This window comes from Dermacentor albipictus, chromosome 10 (assembly GCF_038994185.2).
Source record: "Dermacentor albipictus isolate Rhodes 1998 colony chromosome 10, USDA_Dalb.pri_finalv2, whole genome shotgun sequence".
Taxonomy (NCBI): domain Eukaryota; kingdom Metazoa; phylum Arthropoda; class Arachnida; order Ixodida; family Ixodidae; genus Dermacentor; species Dermacentor albipictus.
Genome location: NC_091830.1, coordinates 71632939 through 71657646, shown reverse-complemented (window position 1 = coordinate 71657646; position 24708 = coordinate 71632939). Strand labels below are relative to the sequence as shown.

The 24708-nt window shown below is 45.5% G+C and overlaps 1 protein-coding gene across 2 annotated transcripts in view; it reads left to right on the top strand.

Moving 5' to 3' along the window:
- LOC135898274 (uncharacterized) overlaps positions 1–17906 on the top strand; it is a 46362-nt gene extending 28456 nt beyond the window's left edge. For both annotated transcript variants that reach the window (XM_065427141.2, XM_070527335.1), the window contains exons 8-10: positions 12617–12761; positions 14862–15119; positions 17683–17906. In XM_065427141.2, the coding sequence (XP_065283213.1) occupies positions 12617–12761; positions 14862–15119; positions 17683–17852 (573 nt within the window). In that variant the 3' untranslated portion in view covers positions 17853–17906. The remainder of the gene's footprint in view (positions 1–12616; positions 12762–14861; positions 15120–17682) is intronic.
- Positions 17907–24708: the final 6802 nt, after the last annotated feature.

The following is a 24708-nucleotide window of genomic DNA, read 5'->3' as shown; positions in this document are numbered from 1 at the left end:
GAAATCAGATGGCGTTTCCATTTTTCACATGCCAACCCTTAATTTGATAACACAGCATTTCTTTAAATATGCAACTTAAATATAAGACGCCTAACAACATATATAGCATACAAAACGATAAATTTTTGAAAACACCACTTCTTCATTTGGAGAGTTTTCGGTAAATATATGTTTATTGCGCTGCGACCCCCCGCAGAATCTTCCCAGTACTGGCCAAGATGCTGTGTGAGAGATTGCAGGCATTGGCAGTGAAGACAGTTTTAATTCTTCAGTAGAGCTAGAGAGGCTGTTGTGAGGTTTTTACCACAGATGCATTAGCGAATATTGGAATACCTTTAAAACAGACAGCTGCCTTTATGACATCTCTCGTAGCTTAGGGCCTACTGAGCGCTCAAGCCGCGCGCGGCACCGCATGTCCACCGTACGCGTGCGGTCGTGCGAAAATTTTCACGTGTCGCAAACAGCTGCACAAATTTAACTTTACAACGAATCCGCACAAGCAGCGCAGACGAAAATTTTTACATCCGTGCTCGATGTAGCAGTTTTTTGCGTAAGACCGCACGCGTGCGGAAAACATGCGGTGCGGCGTGTGGTATGAGCGTATGTCAACCCTTGCATGCGGTGCGGCGTGTGGTGCGGCCTGTGGTATGAGCGTATGTCAACGCTTGCTAAATCAAGTAACGATGAAACAACGCGCTCTTACTTAAATAACCAGAAAAACTTATAACGGAATTAAAGAAATTCAAATTATTTCACTTTAATGAGGTATACCACGGGCAAAGAAAGTTGTGATGTACATAACCAAGAAAATGTGTGGCTTGGCATGTGTATACACTACACATGCGATTAAGGTACGCACGAGTTGGGGAGAGGAAGGGGACAAGAGTGGAAGAAGAAAACCAGCCGAGCGCGAAAAAGCAGATGTTATCAACTGCGCCAGCGCAATGAGTGCTCGAATGCCATACAAAATGATTCCGGCCCCATGGGGGGCAAATCTCCGTGACGAAACTCAATTTTAAATGCGATCTTAACTTATTCAGCTCAGAGTTGCTTATTAATTTTGCTACGGAGGGATCTACAGAAAAGGGGGTTTATTAATACTATCTACAAGGAGGCTAAAAGTGGGACAGTAATAACAAAGATCGAATGTGAGCAACTCGCACTCGGTCGAGTTGCGATCGAGTTGCGAGAAAATCGAGTGCGAGCACTTTGACGTGCATGGTCGGCAAGGGCAATAGCCTCTCGAGCGTAGTAAGTGAGTGGACATCCATAAGAGTGCACCAGGGCCTCCATGAGTAATGTAAGGTTGTAACCGTATAAAAGAAAAAAGAAACGGGGAATAACCGTCGGTCTCATGCCTGGAAGTGTTGTACGCGAATGTCACAAATGGCAATGCAGCGTCCCAATCCTGGTGGTAGTCGGACAAATACATGGCCAACATGTCGGTTAGTGTTCGGTTCAGACGTTCTGTCAAGCCTTTCGGCTGGATTTCGTAGGCCGTAGGGTACTTATGCTGGGTCGAGCAGGACTTCAGAATCTCCAGAATTACCCTCGATATTAACTGTCTGCCTCGGTCACTTAGAAGCTGCCGGAGAGGCCCGTGCTGGAGTATGAAGTTACGCAGCAAGAAGTCTGCAACGTTGGTAGCGCAGCTAGTGCGCAGTGCATGCGCAATGGCAAACAACGTCGCATCATCTGTGGCAACGGCGACCCACTTGCTTCCAGAGTCGGATAAGGGAAATGAACCAAGTAAATCAAGGCCGACGCCGTGAAATCGCTCGTACTGTTGGTCCAGAGGTTAAAGAGGCGCTGATAAAGATCGCTGAAGCCCACGTTACGGTGCCCTGAGTGGGACATCCCAGGCCAATAGGAACATCGGCTTGTACGGTCGTATGTGCGGGACACGACGAGGTGCGCCGCCGTTGGTCGTTCGTGTACTTGCACCAGGACAGTGGAACGGAGCTGAGCCGAGATGACAAGCAGCAGGTCAGGACCATCAGGCCGTAAACTGCGACGATATAACGTGTCATTTTTGAATGCAAAAAAGCAGAGGGAAATATCAGGAGCGTGGGAGTAAACATTTTCGGAGATATTGCATAGAGACGCACCTAGGCGTTATTCGGCAGCGAGCTTGAAGAGTTGAGAGATGGAAAGAACACAACAGCTCCTGTCACTCAGGGCAGTGTCCGGTGGATCGACGGGGTAGCTAGAGAGGTAGTCTGCGTCCTAGTGCAAGCGGTCAGACTTGTCAACAACGCTATATGAGCATCCTTAAAGTCGCAATGCCCAACGACTAAGGCGACAAGTGGGATCTTTGAGGGAAGACAGCCAGCAGAGAACATGGCGTTCAGTAATGATGGTGAAGGGCCGGCCTTGAGGTAACGGCGAAATTTCGCGATGGCCCAAACAACATCGACACATCCTCTCTTTCTGTGATCTAATAGTTTCGCTCAGTAAAGGCAAAAAGGCGGCTCGCATATGCAATAATGAAGTTCTGACCTTGCTGTCGCTGGGCTATAACTGCGCTAATTCCGTGAAAACTGGCGTCGGTATGGATTTCCGTGGCCACGGATTCGTCAAAGTGAGTGAACGCTGGTGGTGGTGTCAATAGTCGAATGAGTTGTGAGAAGGAGGACGCTTGTTCAGGAACCCAGGAGAAAGTCACATCTTTCTTAAGAAGGCAGGTTAGGGGCTATGCTATTTTTGCAAGATCTTTCATGAATCGTCGAAAATAATAAGAAAGGTCAAAAAACCAACGAACGTCTTGAGCACAACTAGGTGTCAGAAAGTTTGTAACGGCGCTAACTTTGGCAGGCGCTAACTTGCCGTATACCTATAGCGTTGACGCGACGGCCAAGCACAGTGGTCTCTCGGCGGCCGAATCGGCATTTTGCTGAGTTAAAGTGATGACCTTCTCTGCGAAAGCCGCGCAGATGCCAAGCGTCTGTGTAGATGACTGGAGAACGTAGGTGAGAAGATGACATGCCATCGAGATAGCACAAGGAAGTAGACCACATGAAACCGTGACGAAGGGAGGCTATAATTTGATCTAAAGTTGCTGAGGCATTGAACAAGTCAAACGACATAATTTTCAACTGATGGAGCACATCGGGTTTATATCAAAGTCGTGTTTTCTCTGTCGTTTTCGTCAGCGGTCATTTGCCAATAGCCGGACTGAAGGTCTATAGAAGAGTACTGTGCGGAATGCATAGAGCCGAGAGCTTCGTCAGGTCGAGGCAAAGGGTCGACGTACTCCTCAGTAAACTTGTTTAGATGCCTATAGTCGACGCAGAACGCCCAGTTGTCCTTTTTCCTGACAAGCACCACAGGGGATGTTCAAGGACTCGTAGATGGTTCCATGATGTCCTTAGTGGGCATTTTCTCGACTTCCGTCTGGATTACGTGACGTTCCGTCGCAGACACTCGGTAAGAACGCCTATCGATGGGACTGGCATTCCCGGGGTCATTACAATGAGTCACAACTTTTGTAGGGCTGAGATGGGACGGAGCGAAATCGAAAAAGTCGCTGTAAGCGGCTAACAAGCGACAGAGGTCGTCAGGCTAAGCAGCGGAAAGGTCTAGGGCAATCATATTCTGTCAGAACGGGTGTTAAAGTAAGTGCTGGTATTAGGGCCTCCAGGAGAATGCGGAATGTCGATAGTAAGGGCCAGAGGGCGCTATGCCGCCCAGCTTGATACCTTCTGGAAGCAACTGTGGTTATGGTCCGAAGCTCAGAATAGGGATACATGTCCGGTTCATAGAAACAGTCACAGCTGAGTGAGGGAGAGCTACGCGCCCTGTCAAAAGAGCGTCTAATGAAAAAGGGATCTCGTAGTCATGATCACAAACCGGAGGATCTGAGGTTAAGATGCGTAGCGGTAGCTGGTCGAAGGCGAACAAACTCGGAGACGCATAAACGCGATGGTGCCTCGGTGGTGAAAGCGTGCACAAAAGGAAGTTCTAACTGTAAAAGGCTCGACGAGTGGTCTATCAGGGTAGAATGGGTAATGGCCGAGGATGAAGTCATGGGAACATTTGTGAAGAACGATGAATGGAACTGAGGTCTGGTGGCTAGCGAACTTCACATCCTCAGTACACATGCCAACGACGCAAGATGTACCGCCGTCAGCGACAAGAACGGCAGGCAACGCCGCGGGTGTGAGACCTTTGCGGAGACGAAGAGAAAGGCTAGCGCTCATAACCGATAATTGCGTCCGCATGTTTGTGAGCGTAGACACAGGCACGTCGTCCATCTCCCTGTCCAAATAACTTTGTCGGGTGGCCAGGGTCAACAGAGGACTTCTGGGTCGGTTGGCCAATGCGCCAATATCTCAGAACACAAACCCTTTAAAAATATCCCTCAAATGGTCGTACGTTCGAGGGCATTTATCCTCAATTTTCTTATGAATAAAGGAGCTTCTTTTTATAAAATAACATTTTCTAAAAACCGCCTGTGTTACATACTAAAATATTAATCGTTCAACTTGATTACTCGAACAGGCGGACTTTACTTCCACGGGAAATGCGTATGAACTAATTGAAACAGTTTCACTACTTGGGTCCTTACCTAATTTTTACTTGGGATGCTAATTACTTTACTATATAGTTTTTAATAGGTGCTTGTGGTGTGGTGATTGTTTTACCTACAGTAAAACTAGTCTTCACGCATTAACCAAGACGCCTGCTTATTTGTCGATGCTTGATATGCTTGAAAGCCGCGTATGTATGATGTGAATGAGTAGTGAACACGTTACAAAAGGCTCGCTGTTTAAGCACGCATTTTTTTTTACTTTGTGTCACTTAATAATTTGTTGGTTTCCAAAAGAAGGAATTTCCCAAACAGCCACAGGCAGAAAATGTAGACACCAAGCGCGCCTAGCGACCACCAATCACAAATGCGACCCATAAACAGTGTCATCGACGTTTTATCGGGTCCGTGACGAAGTCTTGGTTCTTCTCTTAAAAAATGTTACCGTTCTGGCCTTGTTGAGGGGGAAGTATGCGTGGCATACGTTGCTGCATATTGTGCCGGTATTTCTCGATACCTTTTGTAGGTCAACACCTTTTGAGTCTGCCGAATTCATCTCCCTTAGCACCAAAACACAAGAAAACATTTTAGATCAAAATGCTACATTAAAGAACTTGGGCCTCTAACGTAGCTGTAATAGATGATTTTCTATCAATGTTGATATTTTCTTTTAAAGAGCTCTTCCGCTAATTATGGAACTTTTAGTCATACATAGAGTTTTCCCGAACATGATCATAAAGCATTCGAAACATTACATGTAAGTGATTTCATGGCAAGCAACGCTCGTACAAGTGGCAGTAGTTAGGTTTTGACGACCGGTCACTGTATACGGGGTGATCATTTTCACATTATGGCGGAAGTTTTAAAAATCGCCTATTGCAGATAGCATAATTCTAGTCATTAAGCTATTTTGTTCAGAAAGGCGGACATGACTTGCACATGAAATCGAACCACATATTCAATTAATGAACAAAAACTTAATAATTAACTTCTCTATTACTTTACGGTGCACAAAGCAATTTACGAATTCTAGTCGGTAAGCTTGCAAGGCGTATTCACTTGCCGTAAAGATGCTCTGTCTTTGCACATGTCTTTTTAGAAAAACGCTTGTTTATTCATGGAAGCACAAAAGTAACAGAAAATGTATTGAAATGTATTCCATCCCATTTTTCGGGAAGTCTTCCATCATCTGAGAAGGCAATGGCCATGGTGGAAGGTATAGAGGCCACAGTATCAATTCACTACACGCTGCAGCTCCCGCGAGGGCCAAGTTCTTTCCACGGCGGTCTTTTTGAAGACATGGAAGACTGGCTGGACGACTCTGGGTGACTAGCAGCTTCCGGCAAGCGGGACGATAAAGCGAAACTAAGGAACGTGTATTTAAGCATCGAGGCCAGCGCTCGCACCTGGTTCCAGAATCGCGAAGAGGTGCCGACGTCATGCCGTGAGTTACGTCGGCGACTGTTGAAGACCTCCAATCGACGCGACCTCGGCCCGACGGAGATTGGACTATGTCTGTACCTCATCCGGGACACAAGTTCTGAATGCACATACCTGCTCTTCGACGGTCGAAATGTCACTGCGCTATCAGACACTGGTACTGGTTACTCGATTATTAGCAGGAAACTGCCGAGCGTACTCAAGAAAGCCTCAAGAAAGCCTTTGACTGGGACGCATGTTCGCACAGCTGGAGGACATGTTGTCACATCGCTTGGCGAGAGTTTGGCTAGAATACGAATTGCTGCATTTTTGTGCGTGAATGTTCCCTTGATTTGATACTTGTAATTGATTTGCTCCGAGAACATGGGGCAATCATCGACGTCAGGAAGCGTGGCATCACTTTCTCTAAGAAGAAAGCAAGATGATGCCTGCCGCCATAGAGCCGGTCTTCGTGTCCCCAAGGACAGCATCACGATACCAACCCGTTCCAGTGCTATGGTTCAGGTGATATCAGAGGGAACATGCAACGGTGAAGTCCTAGCGAAAGGCAACATTTCCCTTTTGCGGACCCTGGGAATTTGTGTGGCACGAGGCTTCGTTTAACTTCGGGATCGCCACACTGAGGTATTGCTTAAAAAATTTTCCAATGAGCATCGATACCTTTTTCGCTGCACTGCCATCGCCTACGCTGAAGCCTTGGGGGACGTTATTGAGTCTTTTGCGTCGGAAGGATCTGCCATCAATGAAGCATCGCTTGTAGGCATTGGCATTGTAGGCAAAGAGCTGCTGGAGGAAGAAAGAAGGCCCTACGTCAACTATAATTTCAATTCAAGGTGTGCTTTGCTCGTTCCTCTAGAGTTAGCAAGACGCCACACAGAATAATCACCTATGGTGATGCACTTCCTATCCACCAGCATCCTTATCGTGCCTCGCAGAAAGAAAGCGAAGCAATTAAAACACAATTAAAGGATATTATTGATAATGGCGTTATTCTGCCTTCAAGCAGTGTGTGGTAATGACTGGCTGTACTCGTTGAGAAGATGGCAAACTTCGCTTCTGTGCCATAAAAAGAAGATGTTTACCCATTGTCGCACATTGATGACTCTCACAACCAGCTATGGCGAGCTGAGTATCTTTCCTCCCTTGACTTAAAACGCGGCTGTTGGCAGATTGAGGTCGATGAGCGGGACTGTAAAGAAACTGCCTTCGTCACTGCGGGTGGCCTTTGCGAGTTCTGGCTGCCTCAATTTCATCTCTGCTCTGCTCTAGCAACTTTCCAACGGATGATGTACATTGTACTGGCCTGCTTGAACTGGCAAAGCTGCCTCATCTTCCTAGATGAGGCAGCCATTTTTTCAGTCTGCTTTTGCGAGCATCCAATGTGACTACGGCAAGTACTTGAGGTAATACCATCCTCTAACATTGAACTAAAACCTCAAAAGTGCCACTTCGACTACCTAATGCTGAAGTTCCTCGGTCATGTCGTAAGCGCGGGTGGCATCCGTCTTGACCCCGAGTAAACTGTCTCTGTGGCCACTTTTCCAACCCCGTCCGATAAGAGAAGTGTTCCACGCTTCCTTCGTGTGTACGCGTACGACCTACATCTTAACGACTTCTCTCACAAGAGACGATGTGCCGTTAATTTGGAGCACTGAACAAGAAACAGCTTTCACTGTGCTCTGACACTGCCTGGCGTCGCCACTAGTCCTCGGACACTCTGACGAAGACGCCGACACTGAAATTCACGCAGACCCGTTATATTCTTATGGGCTCGGTACTCGTACAATGGCAGGAGGGCGTTGAAAGAGTTATCGCTTTTGCTAGTCGCGCTTTGTCTCCCAGGGTCCAACTATACTACGAGGGAGAAGGAGTGCCTTGACATCGTATGGGTCCTTGCGAAGTTTCGACCTTATCTTTACGGCCACCCATTCAATGTCGTAACAGATCACCAGTCGTTGTACTGGCTCGCAAACTTAAGGCGTCCTTCTGGACGACTAGTACGGTAGAGCCTACGCCTGCAGGAATACGACGTAATCATTGCGTACAAGCCCGAACGCACACACGAAGACGCCGACACGTTGTCGCACACGCCTGTCGAATCTCCTGATTGAGACATTGAGGACAACCGCGCTTTCCTTGGTGCTGTAAGCATGAAAGATTTGTTCACATAGGCGCAGACTGGGAATTACTACCTATAACAGACTGGACCTACCAGACTGCAACGACCTGCCCAACGACATCGCAGCCATCACTTGCTGATCCAACTTTGCCAATAATGTTACCAGTCATGTTTCGTTCTGTTAACACTTGCTCGCCAAAATATATGTACCCACCCCTTATGTAGTACCCCTCATGAGTCTTTAAGGTAATAAAATGAAATGAAATAATCGTACATCTATATAGAAAGGAACACAGACCTAGTCAAGCCGATTTTATGGCTTTTTGTATGTGCTCCTGTCATCTGTACGTTGTATAGATACAAAATAAAGTTCAAAGTTCAAAACTGCAACACACCTCTATCCCGGCAAATGCCTCGTGTACTCTCATCCTTTCCTTTAGGACAGGGGATATTGTATAGGGCCGTGCCAGCAGGGCTTCGTGACCAAATTCTGTTCGCCTGCCACGACGAGCCTCCGTCTGGCTAGACTACGTCAGAGCCCTTGCAAGAGTGCGAAAATTGTACTGTTGGGGCCTGTCGGGAGTGCCAGCGCCGAAGTGGCCAGCTGTGAAACCTGCGCAATTACTGAAACCCATTGACCCACCTCCAAAACTTTTTGACCAAACCGACATCGACCACTTGAGCCCGTTTCTTCTGTCATCTTTGGCAAACAATGTGCAATGATTGCCACAGGTTATTTAACGCGCTACGCTGAAGCAAAGGCTCTTCCTTGAGGCACGCTTCCGAGGTTGTGCAATTTTTTGTACACAACATGCACTCAGTCTTGGCGCCCCATCGTGCTTCATTAGACATTGAAGAACGGCATTTACGGTAAGACTCATTGAAGAGGTTTTCCAACTAAGTTACACGATGCATCAGAAGATGACTGTCTGTCACCAGCAGACAAATGGCCTCACCGAATGGCTGAACAAATTATGACTGACATGCTGTCTATGCAGGCAGACGTAGAGCTCAAAACGTAGGATGAGGTGCTTCCGTACGTAACGTTTGCGTACAACACCGTTACGCTAGGGACCACACACTTCACGCCATTATACCTTGTTTCCAGTCGTGAAGTTCGTACAATAGTGGAAGCAATGCTCTCATGCGACAACTTTGATCACCTTCACAAAGCCACTGAACTCTTCGTGCAGCTCGCCGAAGAAGCACGGCAACTGTCTCGCGCGAACATAAGGAAGCAAGAGCGAATCGACAAACGGCACAACAACCTACGCCGTCGACGAGTATAATACGAACAAAGAGATTCTGGTCTGGACCTCTGTCCGCCGCAAAGGCCTGTCCGAAAAACTTTTCAGCCGGTACTTCGGACCACACAGACTGTAGTAGTAAGTGATCTTGGAATTAGAAAAGAAGAGATAAGTGCAGTACCGCAACTGTCTCTCGCTTAGGAGGTCACCACACACAGAATGCTGTGGCGACAGAGTTACGTTAACTACGAAGTTCTCCTGGCGGAAACCAACCAACTCGATGTTGAAAGGCACCATCCAAGATTGCGCACATTGTGCGGCTAAAACTATGCCGCTCTTCACAAACACCGTAATTTTTGGGCGATGTCCCGTTTTTTTTTTCGTTTCATTTTTTTTTGTGCCCAGACATCAAATGGCCTTTTGAGCGTAAAAGCCGGCATCTGTAGCAGCGACACGGCACCTAAATTTCGATTGGATGTGACACCCCGTCACGAGCGCGGCTCAAAGGAGCAGAGCGGACGAAACGGAACACCTGCTGCAGCGCAAAGGCGTTGCGTGACGGGAGACGGCAGTATGAAGCCGACACGTGGTCCATCTTCCTCTCTTTCACCCTCACTGAGCATAGCTTCTGCGCGCCCATGCCGGCCTTGGTTGCCGCTGCTGCTTCAGTGGTATCTCGTCCCTTGCGCTGGGTACGTAGCAAATATTAAATAATAATAAATAAAAGGCCGCAATTTCGTCCGAAAGGGCCGGGAAGCACCGATTGCGATAACATATTAGTAAATGGCTATACGAATCAAGTAAAGTAGTTTTGTCGACCGTATAAACTTGTAAACATTCGCTAAATAAACTACCGATGATGTAATATGCAAGCGCGACTAAACGAGGACATAGAAACAGCCACACAGAGGCAACGCTGTCTCTTTATCTGTGTCTTTGTTTTTGCAGGTCATCGCTCAGTCGCGCTTACGCATTCTATCATGTATTCAAACCAACTAACTCGCCAACGTGTTTTAACTAAACAAACACGCTGTCATGCGCGCACAGGCATACATGAACGCATCTCGCTCTATGAGCGCGAAAACCCGCTGGCATAATGCTGGAGGGAGGAATCGTGGCAGCAGCAGCGGTCGCATTGACCTTGGTGCATCTCCCGCTTCATCGCGAACGAAAAGTCGAAATCACTGCGCATACGAAGCTACCGCCACTACGCGCGCTCTGCAAACAACGCAGATCGTTTTGAGGATGATAGCGGCGCGTGCGCACACTTTCGCCACGTCGCCGATCGCTTTCAAGATAATAATAATAATAATATTTGGGGTTTTACGTGCCAAAACCACTTTCTGATTATGAGGCACGCCGTAGTGGAGGAGTCCGGAAATTTTGACCACCTGGGGTTCTTTAACGTGGACCTAAATCTAAGCACACGGGTGTTTTCGCATTTCGCCCCCATCGAAATGCGGCCGCCGTGGCCGGGATTCGATCCCGCGACCTCGTGCTCAGCAGCCCAACACCATAGCCACTGAGCAACCACGGCGGGTTACTTTCAAGATAAGGCGCCCACACAGCCGCGCCGTAAGCAGCAGCCGCCGGAGAACTACTAATGACTGGTAATGACTACTAATGACTACAAAATGGCCAATATGTCTAACGACCGCTTGTAATGACCACAACTGATTACAAATGACTAAAAATGCTTACTAGTGGGTAGTAATGACTAATTATAAGGGAAAAGACTTGCAATGACTAGTAATGACTACGAAAGGACCAATATGTCTAACGACAACTTGTAACGAATACAAATGATTAGAAATGACTAAATATGCTTAGTAATGACCAGTAATGACTAATGCTGACTGAAATGACTTGTAATGACTGCATATTGGCTATGATATGACCAACATGTCCAACAACGGCTTGTAATCACCACAGTTGATTAAAAATTAGTAAAAATGCTTAGTGGTGAGCAGTAATGATTAAAACAAAGAAGAGATAGACAAGAGGCAAAGAGGAAGAGGCGAATGATAAGAGAAGGAAGAGTAGGCTTTCGCCGTTCACCTCTTAGGAGAGATCTCAAGAGACCCTGTAATTTTTCAGCATGGAGTCGGTGCTAATTCGAGAGAAGGGAATCACAAGGTCTAATCTGTTATCCTTAAGACGACTTGAAGGCGAATGTCCAAGTGCCGATGGAGTAATTAGCCTGTTTATTTAGCCACGTTAATTTGCCACTTTATTTCGCTGCGTCACGCATCTTAATTGGCTGAGGCATCTACTTTAATTGCTGATTCATGCACCTTAAATCGCCGAGGTATCCGTCTTAATTTGTCTTGATTTCACTTAATTCGCGCTGTCATCCCTCTTAATTTGCTTCTATTTCTTTTATTTCCCTTTAATCGTTCTTCATTAGCTTTCATTATTCTTAATTTGCTTCGTCCTCCTTCTTAGTTCGCTTTGATTCCGTTTAATTTGCTCAGTTATCCTCTTAATTCACTTAGTAATGCACTTCAATTTGCTTTGATTGCTCTTAATTCAGTCTGATTCCTTTTAATTCACTTTCACTGCTCTTCAATCGCATTGAGTAATCTTAATTCATTGTGATTCCTCTTACATCGCTTTGTCATCCTTCCTAATTCGCTTTGAGTCTTCTTAATTTTCTTTGATTACTCCTAATTTACTTTTATTTCTTTTAATTCGCTTTGTCATCATTGCCCTGTCATCCTTACTAATTCGCCCAGTCATGTATTGGTCCACTTTAACTGCCCTTAACTCGCCACCCTTCAACTAAATGTCGTCTCGGACTTTTACTAAATCTTTCTCGGACGTGACAGTATTTTGAAAATGGTGTTATAATGGAAATTCATTTCAAGTGGATGTGTTGCAAGCTCATCAGCTACAATTTGAAATTTGCAATATGTGCTCTAAAGTTATTAATTGAAAGGTTATTTGTGCATTTTCTTTAATAAATTGATATTGTGTTTCGAATTCTTTTGCTAGTAATGCCCGCCTCTGCTAATAATCCAGCTCATGGACAATAATGCTATCTGCTATAAGCGGTTCCTAAAGATTCCGTAAAACCTAAAAATTACCAGCCCGAATACTGCCCTTTATATTCCCCTCGTCATTGAGCATAGTTTGCAATTTTGCGATTGCAAAATTTGCGATTGCATAATTTGGAAGAGTGGGCTTCTACGCTGCTGGTATTAAAGTGTGCTCCGAGGAACACCACATGTCGAAATCATTGCGGTATAGCGCTTACATGAGAAACTTTCTCTACGTTGCCAGGTTGTGGATCCGAACTCTGGAGCCATGCTGGGGCCAAACCAGGGAGGGGAAGTGCTCTTTCACACACCTCACGTTATGGTCGGCTACTACAAAAATCCGGAAGCAACCGCAAGCTTCACCACGAATGACGGTTGGATACGTACAGGTAAGCCAGGTATCCCGATAGGTCTTATGAGTATAAGACGGCAGTGTTTCAGAACGACAGTGAATTTCAAGGCGTCGGCTCTTCTCAACATACTCGGAACGTTTGTCAGATTTAACGTGGTACCTGGTAATAATTAGTTGCCTAGTAATACAACACGGGGAGTAATAAAACGCGTTTAGAAGGAAAACAAAGCAATTTAATCGAAGTGTTTCTAGTAGTCGAACTCCCCAAGAACCTGAAAAATTGATATTCACTTTAGGGCCAAGTGTCTCTCGTTACTTTGTAGACAATCGAACGAGTTTCTTTAGTCAGTGTTCAGCGGTCACCGATTGAAACGCCATAACCGGACCTCGTGACCGTCGGCGCTTTTTGCTCCGCCGGTGAAAGCTGGGTGTTCGCTGACGAGCCAAATGCAGTCACAGTGCATCACAAAGGCTCTGGCCTTCATATGATACAAAAATGCATCTACTCAGTGTTGTCGGTGCCCTCCGGAGGCGCAAAAGGTGCCTCGGTAACTTCGCACTCCGAGTGTCGCCTTTCCATCACTGAGCCCAAAAAAGGTCTGGAGCTTTTTTTTTCCCTGAGATTCAAAGGAAGCGCCCGCATAACGTGGCGAAAGAAACTCCTCAGAATCTATCTCATTACGAATGTCGACGTTAATTAGATTAGCAATGAAGCAATGTAGCGACACCAACTGCAGTGTAGGGACATGACTGGGACCGCCAACGCCGGAACGTGCACGGTGTCGAGCCCTAGCGTCATTGTAACCTACTCTGGGTTAAACGCTCCCCATGGCACCCATGCATTAAAATCGGCAGCCAGAACTGCACCGCCATGTTGCTAGTCTGTGCAGGCGCGCAGGTGCAAGCGACGAGATGCGATTAAGACGAGACGCGCTTGTCAACATGATCCGTAGCCTCCCTCGCCATTGTGGCTCCATCTACTTCAAGCACCTGGAACCGAATTCTTTCACGTGCCGTAAGATCTAGGGCTACGTCAAAATTTCACCAAATTGCGTTCGGAGGTTTCTGAAAAGTACACGGCATTAATTTTACACAATGTCCATACACAAGTGCGACGTGTAAATACTTGTTCTTGGGTCATGTTTTGAATGATTTTCGCGCTACAAAACTAAGAGCTAACATGGCGGCGCCTCCACGGTTGGCAATTTTTTTTGCCAAGCTTTTCCTCTAGGGCTAGTATACAAACTCCCTGCCGCCGGGCTCTTCTTTATTCCACGCTTCCCATTGCCCCTTTGGCTCAGCGTCAGATAGGTTCATTGCAGAGTGACACTTTTCTGGCGGCACGTACCCAGTAACCCAAGTGGGCGTCAAAGAGCAAGGTAAAGTTGTAGACCAGTTGGTGAGAGGTTGTGAATAAAACCACAACAGACACAGGATGGAGGGACAACCGCCCTGTGTTGTCACCTCCCCTCGTCTTGTGTCTGTAGCGGTTTTATTCGTAGCGTCAAAGAGGCTCATTGAAGAGCGGCGCATAACTAATGCTGCATGGCCAGTTATCTAAGTTGGTTCTACGGTTGGTTTCGAATCCTGTTCCCTCAGCACAGCAGCCCGATGCGCTATTCATTAGACCATGGAATACCCAATGACCCAAGCAGGCCTCAAAATCGTTGTTCGAAAGCTGAATCAAATTGGCGACACGTCGATTCTCGGCAGAAGCATAAGTGAACGCGTGTGGTTGGCCTTGGAGGGCTTCCCACACAAAGAAAAAAAAATAGGCTTTATTAAGCGAAATATAATTTCTTGTGCGCACGTCTTCGTTAACTGGCTCTCGTGTGACATGCGTATTTCTGTTTAGTGTTGCGTGCGCAGTCGTGTAGTTAAATGATTAAGGGTATATATATATATATATATATATATATATATATATATATATATATATATATATATATATATATTCGTTGTCATAAGGAAACTAAAGCAGCTGCTATTCAGCGCTACTGCTTGTCTCGTCTCCTTTTTGCGGGATGGTTGCTTCTTAGTCCCGTTTCAGTAGCATTCACCAATGTTCGTGGTACATAGCATAACAGACAATTTCTCGATTCTGAAATGTCACTGCCAAATTCTTCTGTCCTATCAGGTGACTTCGGTTACTACAACGAAGACGGAAGGCTGTTCATACAAGGCCGCCTAAAGGCCACAATAATACCGACCAAAATATGTACTGGACTTCCTGAAATCGAGGAGTGCCTCGCATTTCACCCCAGCGTTGCCGAGGCCGCTGTCCTGTCGGTTTCGGACTCTTACGCTAAAGGATTGCCTGCAGCCGTTGTGGTCACCAGGAAAGACAAGGAGCAAAGTCGAGATCTTGCAGAGGAGATCAAGAACTTCGTCAGAGGTGTGGTATGGTATTTCAGACATTAGGGGTCTTTAGAAGTGGAGGACCTAAAGTTAGGGGACGTACTCTGCTGGCGGTAAAAAACCAACGCCAAGAAAGTGCAAGAAAATGCAAAAGGGCCTGCAATGGTGTTAGAGTTTTCGCATGAGCTAAGCTACATGGATACGCTATTCCTGAAACTCTCAATTTTCTTTTTTGCGTCGGCGGGGGAACTGCTTTTTTTATCCTGAATGCAATCGGACATTACAGCAGCTCTAGAACAGGCAAATAAAACAAAGCCTGGTCTAATTGGAATATACAAGCATTTGTACCGTCAGTGAGGAACGTACGTACGAGTATAAAAAAAATGGTTGAGCAGATTTTCTGCTTTTTCGTTCTCTAGGTGGTTTACAGATGAAAAGCAAAGTGTGCAATAAGGGAACAGGGTAATTGTTCCTACTTGAAATATTGTTATATCATACAAAGTTCTCAAACCAAACAAGCGACACCGTACATGATAATAATTGGTTCCCGCTATTTGTGTCAAATCAGCTTCAGCATTAAATGTTTTCACTTGCCCAAGAGTCAGTCCAAACCTTTATTGCGTTGAATGCGCGCATCCAATATTAATAAGCGATGCTTTCTGACTCACGCCTGCAGTTGACGTAAGGTCACGGAAAGCCAAAGTCGCTTTATTCACTGACTGGCTTGTCCGCACTCGAATAACGGCACACGAATAACCGCACATAACGGCCAGCACTCGAATAACGGCACATTCGTAGTGCCGTGAGAGCTGTGGGTGTTGTCATCTTGCGTAAAGCAATCGCTTGTGCCTAGTACACTCTGTTTCTATAGATTATTTATTTCCCACGAAGTGTAAAGAAAATGAAAGAAATCGCGCTTCGCCATCTGCTAACAAAAAGTGGTAGTCGGCTGTTTGAGTGCCGTGGCGTCAGGGTCCCCGCTTCTAAGATGACGCGAAGATTGCAACTTGCTGTCTGTGCGAGCCAAGCCACAGGATGGCATACTATGCTTGCTACAAAAAACGTTGCCGCCGCATCGTTCAAGTAGTGTGATATTGCTACGACTTGCCACGCCATCACGCTGTAAAAATTTTTACGCCCATAAAGGTACTCAATTCGTCACAAGGCTAACGACCAACCCTTATTGGGACCCTAAACGTAGTAAAAAAAAAAAACGTTGCGGATCTGTTAGCTACCTACCAGATCCGAACTACCTGCTGTCAAATGCAGTGAAAAATCGCTTGCTTTCTCTTTCGGCATGGCGTCATGCAGCGTCATAGCAATCAGCGGGATCCACAACAGCTATTGGCTGATTTATTAATCGCGAGAATAATTTCACTAATACAGTAACTGCTCATTTGAGTTAAATAAAATAAAAATGAAATGCGCTCCGTGCTCTGAAACTTTCAGTCAGTATTGCCTTGCAGGCGAAGAATTGATTGTGATGGCAAATTGTTAGACTGCTGTAGAAAGTAAGGTTAGTCGTTTCGGTAGCATATTAGCTGTTAAAGAAGGAAAATGAGATCTCTCCCGGACCAGGACAAATTTTCGGTCAACTACGAGGCTTTTCTTTCGAGGAACCCGTATTGGTTTCCTTTGTAGCAATTAGCTACGTTTGGGTGAACGTCACATTTTCCGTTTATTAATTTGTTCTCTTAGGTTATATTACCTTGCTGGTTCCCGCACAACTATTACGTCATAAAATTATGTAAACATTCGCTTACTAATTAACAGACAAACGCGAACACATCTCACTCGATGACCGCAGGCACTCGCTGTCAGACCGCTAGCGTGATCAAGAGGTGCAGCAGCGGCGGCCGAATTCCCCCTTCGTGCTGCCTCCAGCTTCTTCGCGAGAACACAACGCACACGAAGCCATCACCTATATGAGGTCGGCTATAGCCATGTAACCCTGCGCAGATTGGCTCCAGGATGGGACGCGGGCAGCACGCTCAGGTGCCGCAGTTAAAGTAGAACCAGAGATTAGTACTAATGTCCCCGTTCTTAGACAATCCTGCAGAATGGATGTGCTACTGTGAGCCAAGCAGAGTGAATCCTTAAATGTATTCAACTATGTGTGGGTAGCTCTTTGTGCTTGCAGCTCTCACCAGCATTCTTTCCACGACAAGCGTCATACATCACCTCTTTCCTCGTGACGCAGACAGCTGACATCCGCAGGAAACCAAGCTATGCTTATGTCATCCGCTATCGCTGCACCTCGCTAGCTCAATGAATATTCGCGTCATTTAGAAGACAACGCTGCGTTGTATGAGCATGTTTTTTAGTAATACCAGCCAACAATTCGATGATACGAATCCATATACTTAACGTGGACGCCTCCTTCACCATTTATGACATAGAGCGATTCTCTGGGCTTCGAATTCCATTTCGTTTACGGGGTACGGTATTACCATAAGAAGTCGTTGAAATTTGACGCTTATATGGGTTTATTTGAGAGCACAGATAATGCAGCTGTGAATGACTGCTAGTGATTCCTTGACTGAAATTTGTCTGGCTTTGTAGAATTTTACGGGACACTAATGTAATTCTGAATCTTTCAGAACACCTGCCTGATGCTCCTGACATGGATGGTGGTATTTACTTCATTGACGCCATTCCGAGGAGTGGGTTCGGGAAGATCAAACGACGTCTCTTATCCGAGATTCTACCCTCTTTACCAAGAATGGATGCGCCGTGTCTTAGGGCGGACATGTTACCTGTGCAGTCTTAAGCGTTTAAAATTGGTAACCATCAAATAGTTTATCTTTAGTCAGATACCTGTATACGACCACTGAAATAAAGAAGTGCTTCATAGCTGGGTGTAGGCTTTTAATATCATAAGCTTAAGCGCGTGCAACAGAAAGAACATACTGTTTTGGATATGTGCTTCCGCAACGAAATCTTTAAATCGAAGTTTTCTTGGCCCACTATGCCGGATTGTTGCACAAGTTTTATTTGTCGTAAACGAGTATGACTTGCCTCTATTGGCGATGACGCTCTGGGGAGATATGAGAGCGAAGGGGAGCATTCATAGGAGAAGCTATGCCTGCACGGACAACTACGTCTCGCAGAAAGATTCCACGACAAGCCGTGATGCCCTTTCTGTACTGGGGCGACCACCTTGACCTTTTCCATTGCTGAAAACTTACGGGACGGAGGGCACCGGGCAGACTGCTTATAATCTTGCGTCGGTGACGGATAAAGGCGGTTCGCCCCCATACGACGGGCAAGACGTCGGCTCGCTTTCAGATGCTACGCCTCAAACAGCGATCTCTATACTGCGTTTCATACAGAGCACTCAACGCTGTGGAGACTAGAGAGGCTTGTTTCAGTGGCTCCGTTCTTCCTTGGATAAAGTTCGATGCTTTGTGACCGCGATTGTGCGCCGCTGTTTTTTAATGTAGGCTCAGTATTGAATGAAACAAGTTTTAATTCTTAGTAACACACACACTGTGGTATACGGCTGCCAATGCGTTGTTTGACATAATTTTAAATTTTTCTTGATTTTTTTTTCTTTCTTTCCAACCCGCATCGAGGTGCCTCCCGTGCATGCTCGCGCTTGCAAACACTGCTGGCGCGCAGCGAAGCGTGGGCGGAACGCGCGGAGTGATCACTTTTCCTGACCGAATTACTGGCGTAGCTTCCACAGCGTTGACTGCTATTTATGGAGCGGTGTATAGATGTGTCTTTGCCGCTTTTTCAGGAATTCGTCCCTTTGGAGATGAGTGCCAGCTTCGCAGGTGCCCGACTCGTGCGCTTCCTTACTCTCCTTAAAAGGGTCCGGAACCGGCCCTCGGGCTCCGTGAACAAATACTGTGTGCGTATAACAAACGCTGGTATGAACATCTCAGCCAAACTTCGCCAAACTTTGCACCCCATGTGTATCGCGATAGGTTTTAACATTTAGTTATAACTTTTTAACGATACCGAGCGTTACCTGAAAATTCCTTTATTTGGAAAAAGACATATTCGCTGATAGCTACATCACAAATATTTGCTCCAAGAGCACGGCTCATGCAACAAGAAACACAGCTAGGTCTACGGAAAATTCTGATTGTCTCACTAATAACGGCTCTCATATGCTTTGGGTCGTTCTCTAGTAGTGATAAATTACTGCAACTGAAGGCAAATACAATGGGTTTTATTTATTTAGCAGTTCTAGCAGATCCGCATGTTATGTGACTTAGGCCTATTACTGAGTTTTGGCATTTCGCAAAAATTGTACAATTTCACAGCTTGTACTGTAACGAGATGCTGAATTATGGAGCGCATCAATAATGCCTAAATCCTTACTGTGTCCGGCTTGCATTGCATTTGAAGTACCGTTCATATTGCGTTTATTTGTGGCTCTAAGGTGATTCGTTAAAAAAGTAATGTTCAATCTACGTTCACATTACATGGGAATACTGTATAGGAAATACGGCTTTAGGTTTTACAACCACGTTAAGTATTGACCAATTACGCCACAGGTACGAGCAAGGTGCTGCAGCCGTGGCAATGACGCCTCAGCATGCTCAGCAGCTCGAGCGCCAACGGCCGCCTCATAGGGTCGGTTGCAATAATGGAAGAGACGTCATTGCCTCCGAGGTCATACTGCGCGTGACACACCTGAGGAGCTCGTGGTGGCTCCGTCAATAAGCTAAATGGCTTGTAGACGGTAGTACTTTGGAAACAATAATGCGCGAACTTCATTTTGCGTAACCTTGCTGCTTTGCGACTGTAGGACCCACACACGGGAGAGGGAAATGTGACATTGAGAGATAGAAAACTTTGAGTATAATGTTAATTTAATTTTGCTTGTATCTTGAAGTTTCTGTGGCCGATAACTTGGGCTTGTGTGCGTTAATTATTCTAATTTCCGTTGCTCTCAGTCCTTTGACGTGTTAAGAAAAGATGTGGAGTCTCGGTCTGTGGCATGAAAAAGTTTCGCACGGCCTCTTTAAGGTGGCAGATGGTTGGCTGACGAGGGAGGTGTGTTGGTGGGTTTTCTAGTATACCCATTTACCTGGTGGACGCAGGTTGCAATTCCCCGGGAAGCTCAATAGCTCGTATAAGACGCAGGTTGTAGCGCGATTGCACTAAAATTTTCGTATAACGTAACTCAATTGGATGTCTTGCTTCCTGCTTCACAAGAAACACGAACCCCTGTGAACGCTGTGAAACCGATACTTACATTCCTGTCAGCCAACTCATTTGCGGCAGTTCTTTATCTTTCCAAATTTTCTTCCAACGCAAATCATTTGCGCGAGGAAATAAAGTTTAGCAAGATCACCTTCATAATCTTAGTCATCATAATCATACCGTTCGTTGCACAGGACGAAGCCTTCTGCCAAAGACATCTCTGTCTCACATCTGTCATTAGCTCACTCCGTTCCATCCCTTCAAATTTCCTCATTTGTCCACACCACCTCGTTCTCTACAGTCCTTGAGTGCTCTTCCCTTCTCTAGGTATCCATTCTTTTAGGAAATAGCCCGCCGGTTATTTGCCCTACGCCTACCCAACTCCATTTCTTCCTCTTAATATAAACTACAATACCGGCTATGCCCATTTTCTCTCTAATCCACACTGTCATCTCTGTGTCTCAAAGAATGCAGAACTTCACCATCTTTGCGATATGCCTCTGTGACTACGCCTAACCTCATTCCCGCCATGTTGAGTCACTATGGGTAGTGCATGGTAAGACGGGAAGGGAGCCGGATTGCGGTACAGGGAAAACTGGGTTCAAAACCAGTCATCAGACCAACTTCAGTCACTCAGTACATAAATTTGGGCATATGGTGCTCTTCAATGAGCCTCTTTGAAGGCAACGGCGGTCACTTAAGTATGTGCTACCTTGTGTGTGGCGCCCTTCAATGTACCTACTTTATGCCAACTTGGATATCAGGGTGTTTTCCATCGGCTACGTTGCCGCCCTTCAAGCAACCTCTTTGATGACATCTTGGGTCACTGGGCATGTGTCACTGGTTATGTCCCACCTTCCATAATATTCAATACATAAAACTTATCAACAATTACCCACCAGCCATAAGATAGATTGCTAACAGCATTACCGTCGTTAATCATCTGTAAAAGATAAACACGCTGCTAAATATTTTTTTCCGTCATTAGGAAGTCCGTAACTGCTTGTACTCAAGCTTCTTTATTACGCTTCATGTTTCCCCACCATTGGTTGGTGCTCGCTGAATGTAATGATTGTCTGCTTTTCTTTTCGCCGGTATTGATGCAAAAGTCAGCTTCGCCTTCATTTAAAGTGTTCAGCTTTTCAATTTCTTACGTTAAACACCACAGAATTCAACATTTGGTGTTATGAAAACTATCGAAATCTTTCTGCACAAATGTTTTTTGTTCAGAAATAAAGCAGTGTACAAATATTTTGTTAAATAGAAAATCTGAAAAAAAAATGGCATTTCTAGTTGGCAAACATTTTTTCTGCTTCTGTCTTCATTTTATTTAATTTTTGTTTTGTAGTTGCATAATTGTTTCTGTAGATGGCTATTTGCCTCATTTTATAGACTCAAATTTCGGCATGATTCACTTCTTTCTGAGAGCAACTTTTACTTCACCAATGACTTGCAGCTTTCAGAGAATGCGCAAAAGTCAAATTTAGGATGCGATTGTAAATAATAGGACTACATTTAACCACTCACCATCGAACATAATCAATAAGAGCGTGCCAAGACCCGGAAATTCGCTACGCAACTGCCAATCAACTCTATCATAGCCACGTTTGCCTTGACTGGCCCTGTGTATTGCCGTAATATTTCTTTTTTTTTAGAATTTAGGAACAACTGGATCCTGCATATGAGATATGCCTGCGTAACCTGCACCTACGTCCATGGGGAAGTTGCATACAGACATTCATTGAGGATAGCAGTGAAACGAAGAAATTTAATTCCGCTTGCATTATTTATGACATACATAGCGTCCTTCCTTCTTCGGTAAAGCCTTATAAATCGTGATTTTTGCACCCCGAACAAAATTTATGAAACTCGCATTAAACCCGTGTCTCGGAGAAGCTAAAGGATAATAATAAATGCAGCTAGCACAAACTAATGAAACACGGCCACCTTTTTGTGACCAAGTGGTCAAGATATATTAATGCTATGCTTAGTAGTATTACTAAATGAATTTGGTAAATGCCTTATTTTTACGCAATACTTCAGCAAAAAGCGACATACGTAAAAAAATATACTATATTCAGGCTCTGCTGAAGTTACTGAAGGAAAGCGTGTTGCTTCTTCAGTAGCCGCGTTTACATAAATGCGATAGCGAGGACACTGGCGTATTGCAGCGCATTTCCCGCACGTCGCATGCATGTAAACTGCACTAATGGGCTTGGAAGCGAATCCACGCAACGTTGACGTTTCTCTGTACAGCGAACGCTAGTTGTGACGTTGAGAGGATGTTTACACTACCTTCAAAGAAGGGGTGCTGATTCGTCTTGTTGGTATTTCGTTAATTTTGTTGCAAGATCATATATTGGAAACCCATAGAACAAAAGGCCCCGCATGTCCAGGGTAGGCACATGAATGCTCGAAATTCACATGATATATCACATGTCAGCAAGGCAATGTAAGTTAAAAACAAACCACACACCTGCTGCGAAGCATACCGGTGTGCGCTTTTTTTCTGGTACTTTATTCCTTTGTTGCAGGCGCCATTAATTAGGCCACCGCTTCGTATGAGTAAGTAAGGATCCGATAATTATTCCACACACTCTACAATGTCTCTCATATCAAAGAAAATTGTGTTGAGCGCTCCCCATATGGCTAACAGTTCTGCATGTATGCGGTTGCATCACCGGGCAGCCGACATGTGTGAAGGCCATTGTGCTTGGGTGCTGGGAGGCCGATGTGCTAACCCCGGCCATGCCGGTGATATCGTTCGTGATTGCAGCGTGTTTAGATGGTCAGTGGGACAAATCAGCAAATCCTGTGGCGACCGGGGCAAACCGGTGCGGATGGGGGAAACGCACCTACTCACGCCGTTCCCACGCAAGCAGGTTGTTGGCTTGACTACACGTACAGCGCCCCCGCCCGAGTTCCTCGTCAAACCCCACGGACCGAAATCCCTGCCTAAAGATGTGGGCCGAAGGCTCCCCTATCAGAGCGCTGATGCATTGCACTAGCACCAAAATAAAAGCAGACAGCAAAGACAGAGTATTAGAAGCTATTTCAGTGCACGTGTTTCTGGACAAGAGCGGGTTTACTGGCACGCGATGGTTCTTTTTTTTTAACGTTGTTATTTCCAACACGCATACACACTACATATACCTGACAAGTGGCACCAAGCCAGACGAGCTACGACTGCGAGCAGGTACCCCCGATGCACACATTGTCAGGAGACCCGCAGAGCAAACACAAAACTTCATTTGGAGCTGCGTGGCTTTTTTCACAATTATGATCGACCATCCAACACTTACTGATCGGAAACATTATAAACCTAGGAAATCGAATACAAGCTAACCATGAAACACAGAAATTCATTGTTACATATGGCAGACAAAGTGGCTTGTTTCGAGTGGTGTAGGAGAGGTCGACCAGCCCATGCGGGAGCGACGGAACTGAACATGCGCGTACAAGTGGCAGAGGACCGGAAGACCAAAGAGAGATGAAAATGCGCCTCGGCAAGGCAATCCGCGAAGCTAGATTGCGTTCCTCACCTAATCCTCAAGAGCGGTCGAGAGCCATCCCCTTTACTAATATAAAGGCTTTACTTATTGTTTTGTTTGCAAAGTGCAGGGAACAAAGTAATGAAGGGACCGTCAAACCTTTGTTTATAGTACTTGTTCTTCTTGTTAACTTGATTTGTTCTCAATGTGGTATTAATATGTCACAACAAGGGTTTGTGTACATCCCTTCATCCCACAATTTGCAAGCAGCTCTCTTTTCCATTACCTTTTCCTGTTGCTGATTTCACTCACTTTAGTACAACGCTTTTGACCAAACAGGAACCACCATACGTGTTTGACACTTGCAAAAGTTGCCTGAAAAACCCGAAACTTTGACTTGCCAGACAACATAATGCCCGATTCCTCTCCTGTTTTTCATTTTTAAGGTAACGCCCAATTTCTACCCCCGAATTTTAAAGAATATGAAACACAAAAGCGAAAGACCCTACAATACCCTATTGGCACAAATTCTGTTATAATCACAAGAAAGTCTGCCTTTTCCTGCAAACGGAAAACAAAGTCATATTTGTATCATGCAATCACAGCCGTACTCTCTCAAATAAATATTGTGTAGTAAAAATATGAATATAAATTACTTTAGCCATTGGGTACTGTATGGTTACACTTTTATTTCTGAATAAATAAGAGTAGTAACTATGTCAGGACGCTTCGCATGAGATGCATAATGTCAAAAGCAATGCAAGAAAGCACTTGTCAAAGTCATACCGCACTGCAACACCCTTTCTAGCCTGTCCATGTCCTTGACAACCAGTTCGGCAGAGTGAGAGACTGATTCAGCTGCTATGTTCTTATCCCGAAACAGCAATGCGCCCTCGTTCGCCGTCTCTGAAAAGGCCTACAGCAGTGTTACTGCAGTGCAAATGAGCAAAAGAAGTATGCCAGGTGCAGTGCTGC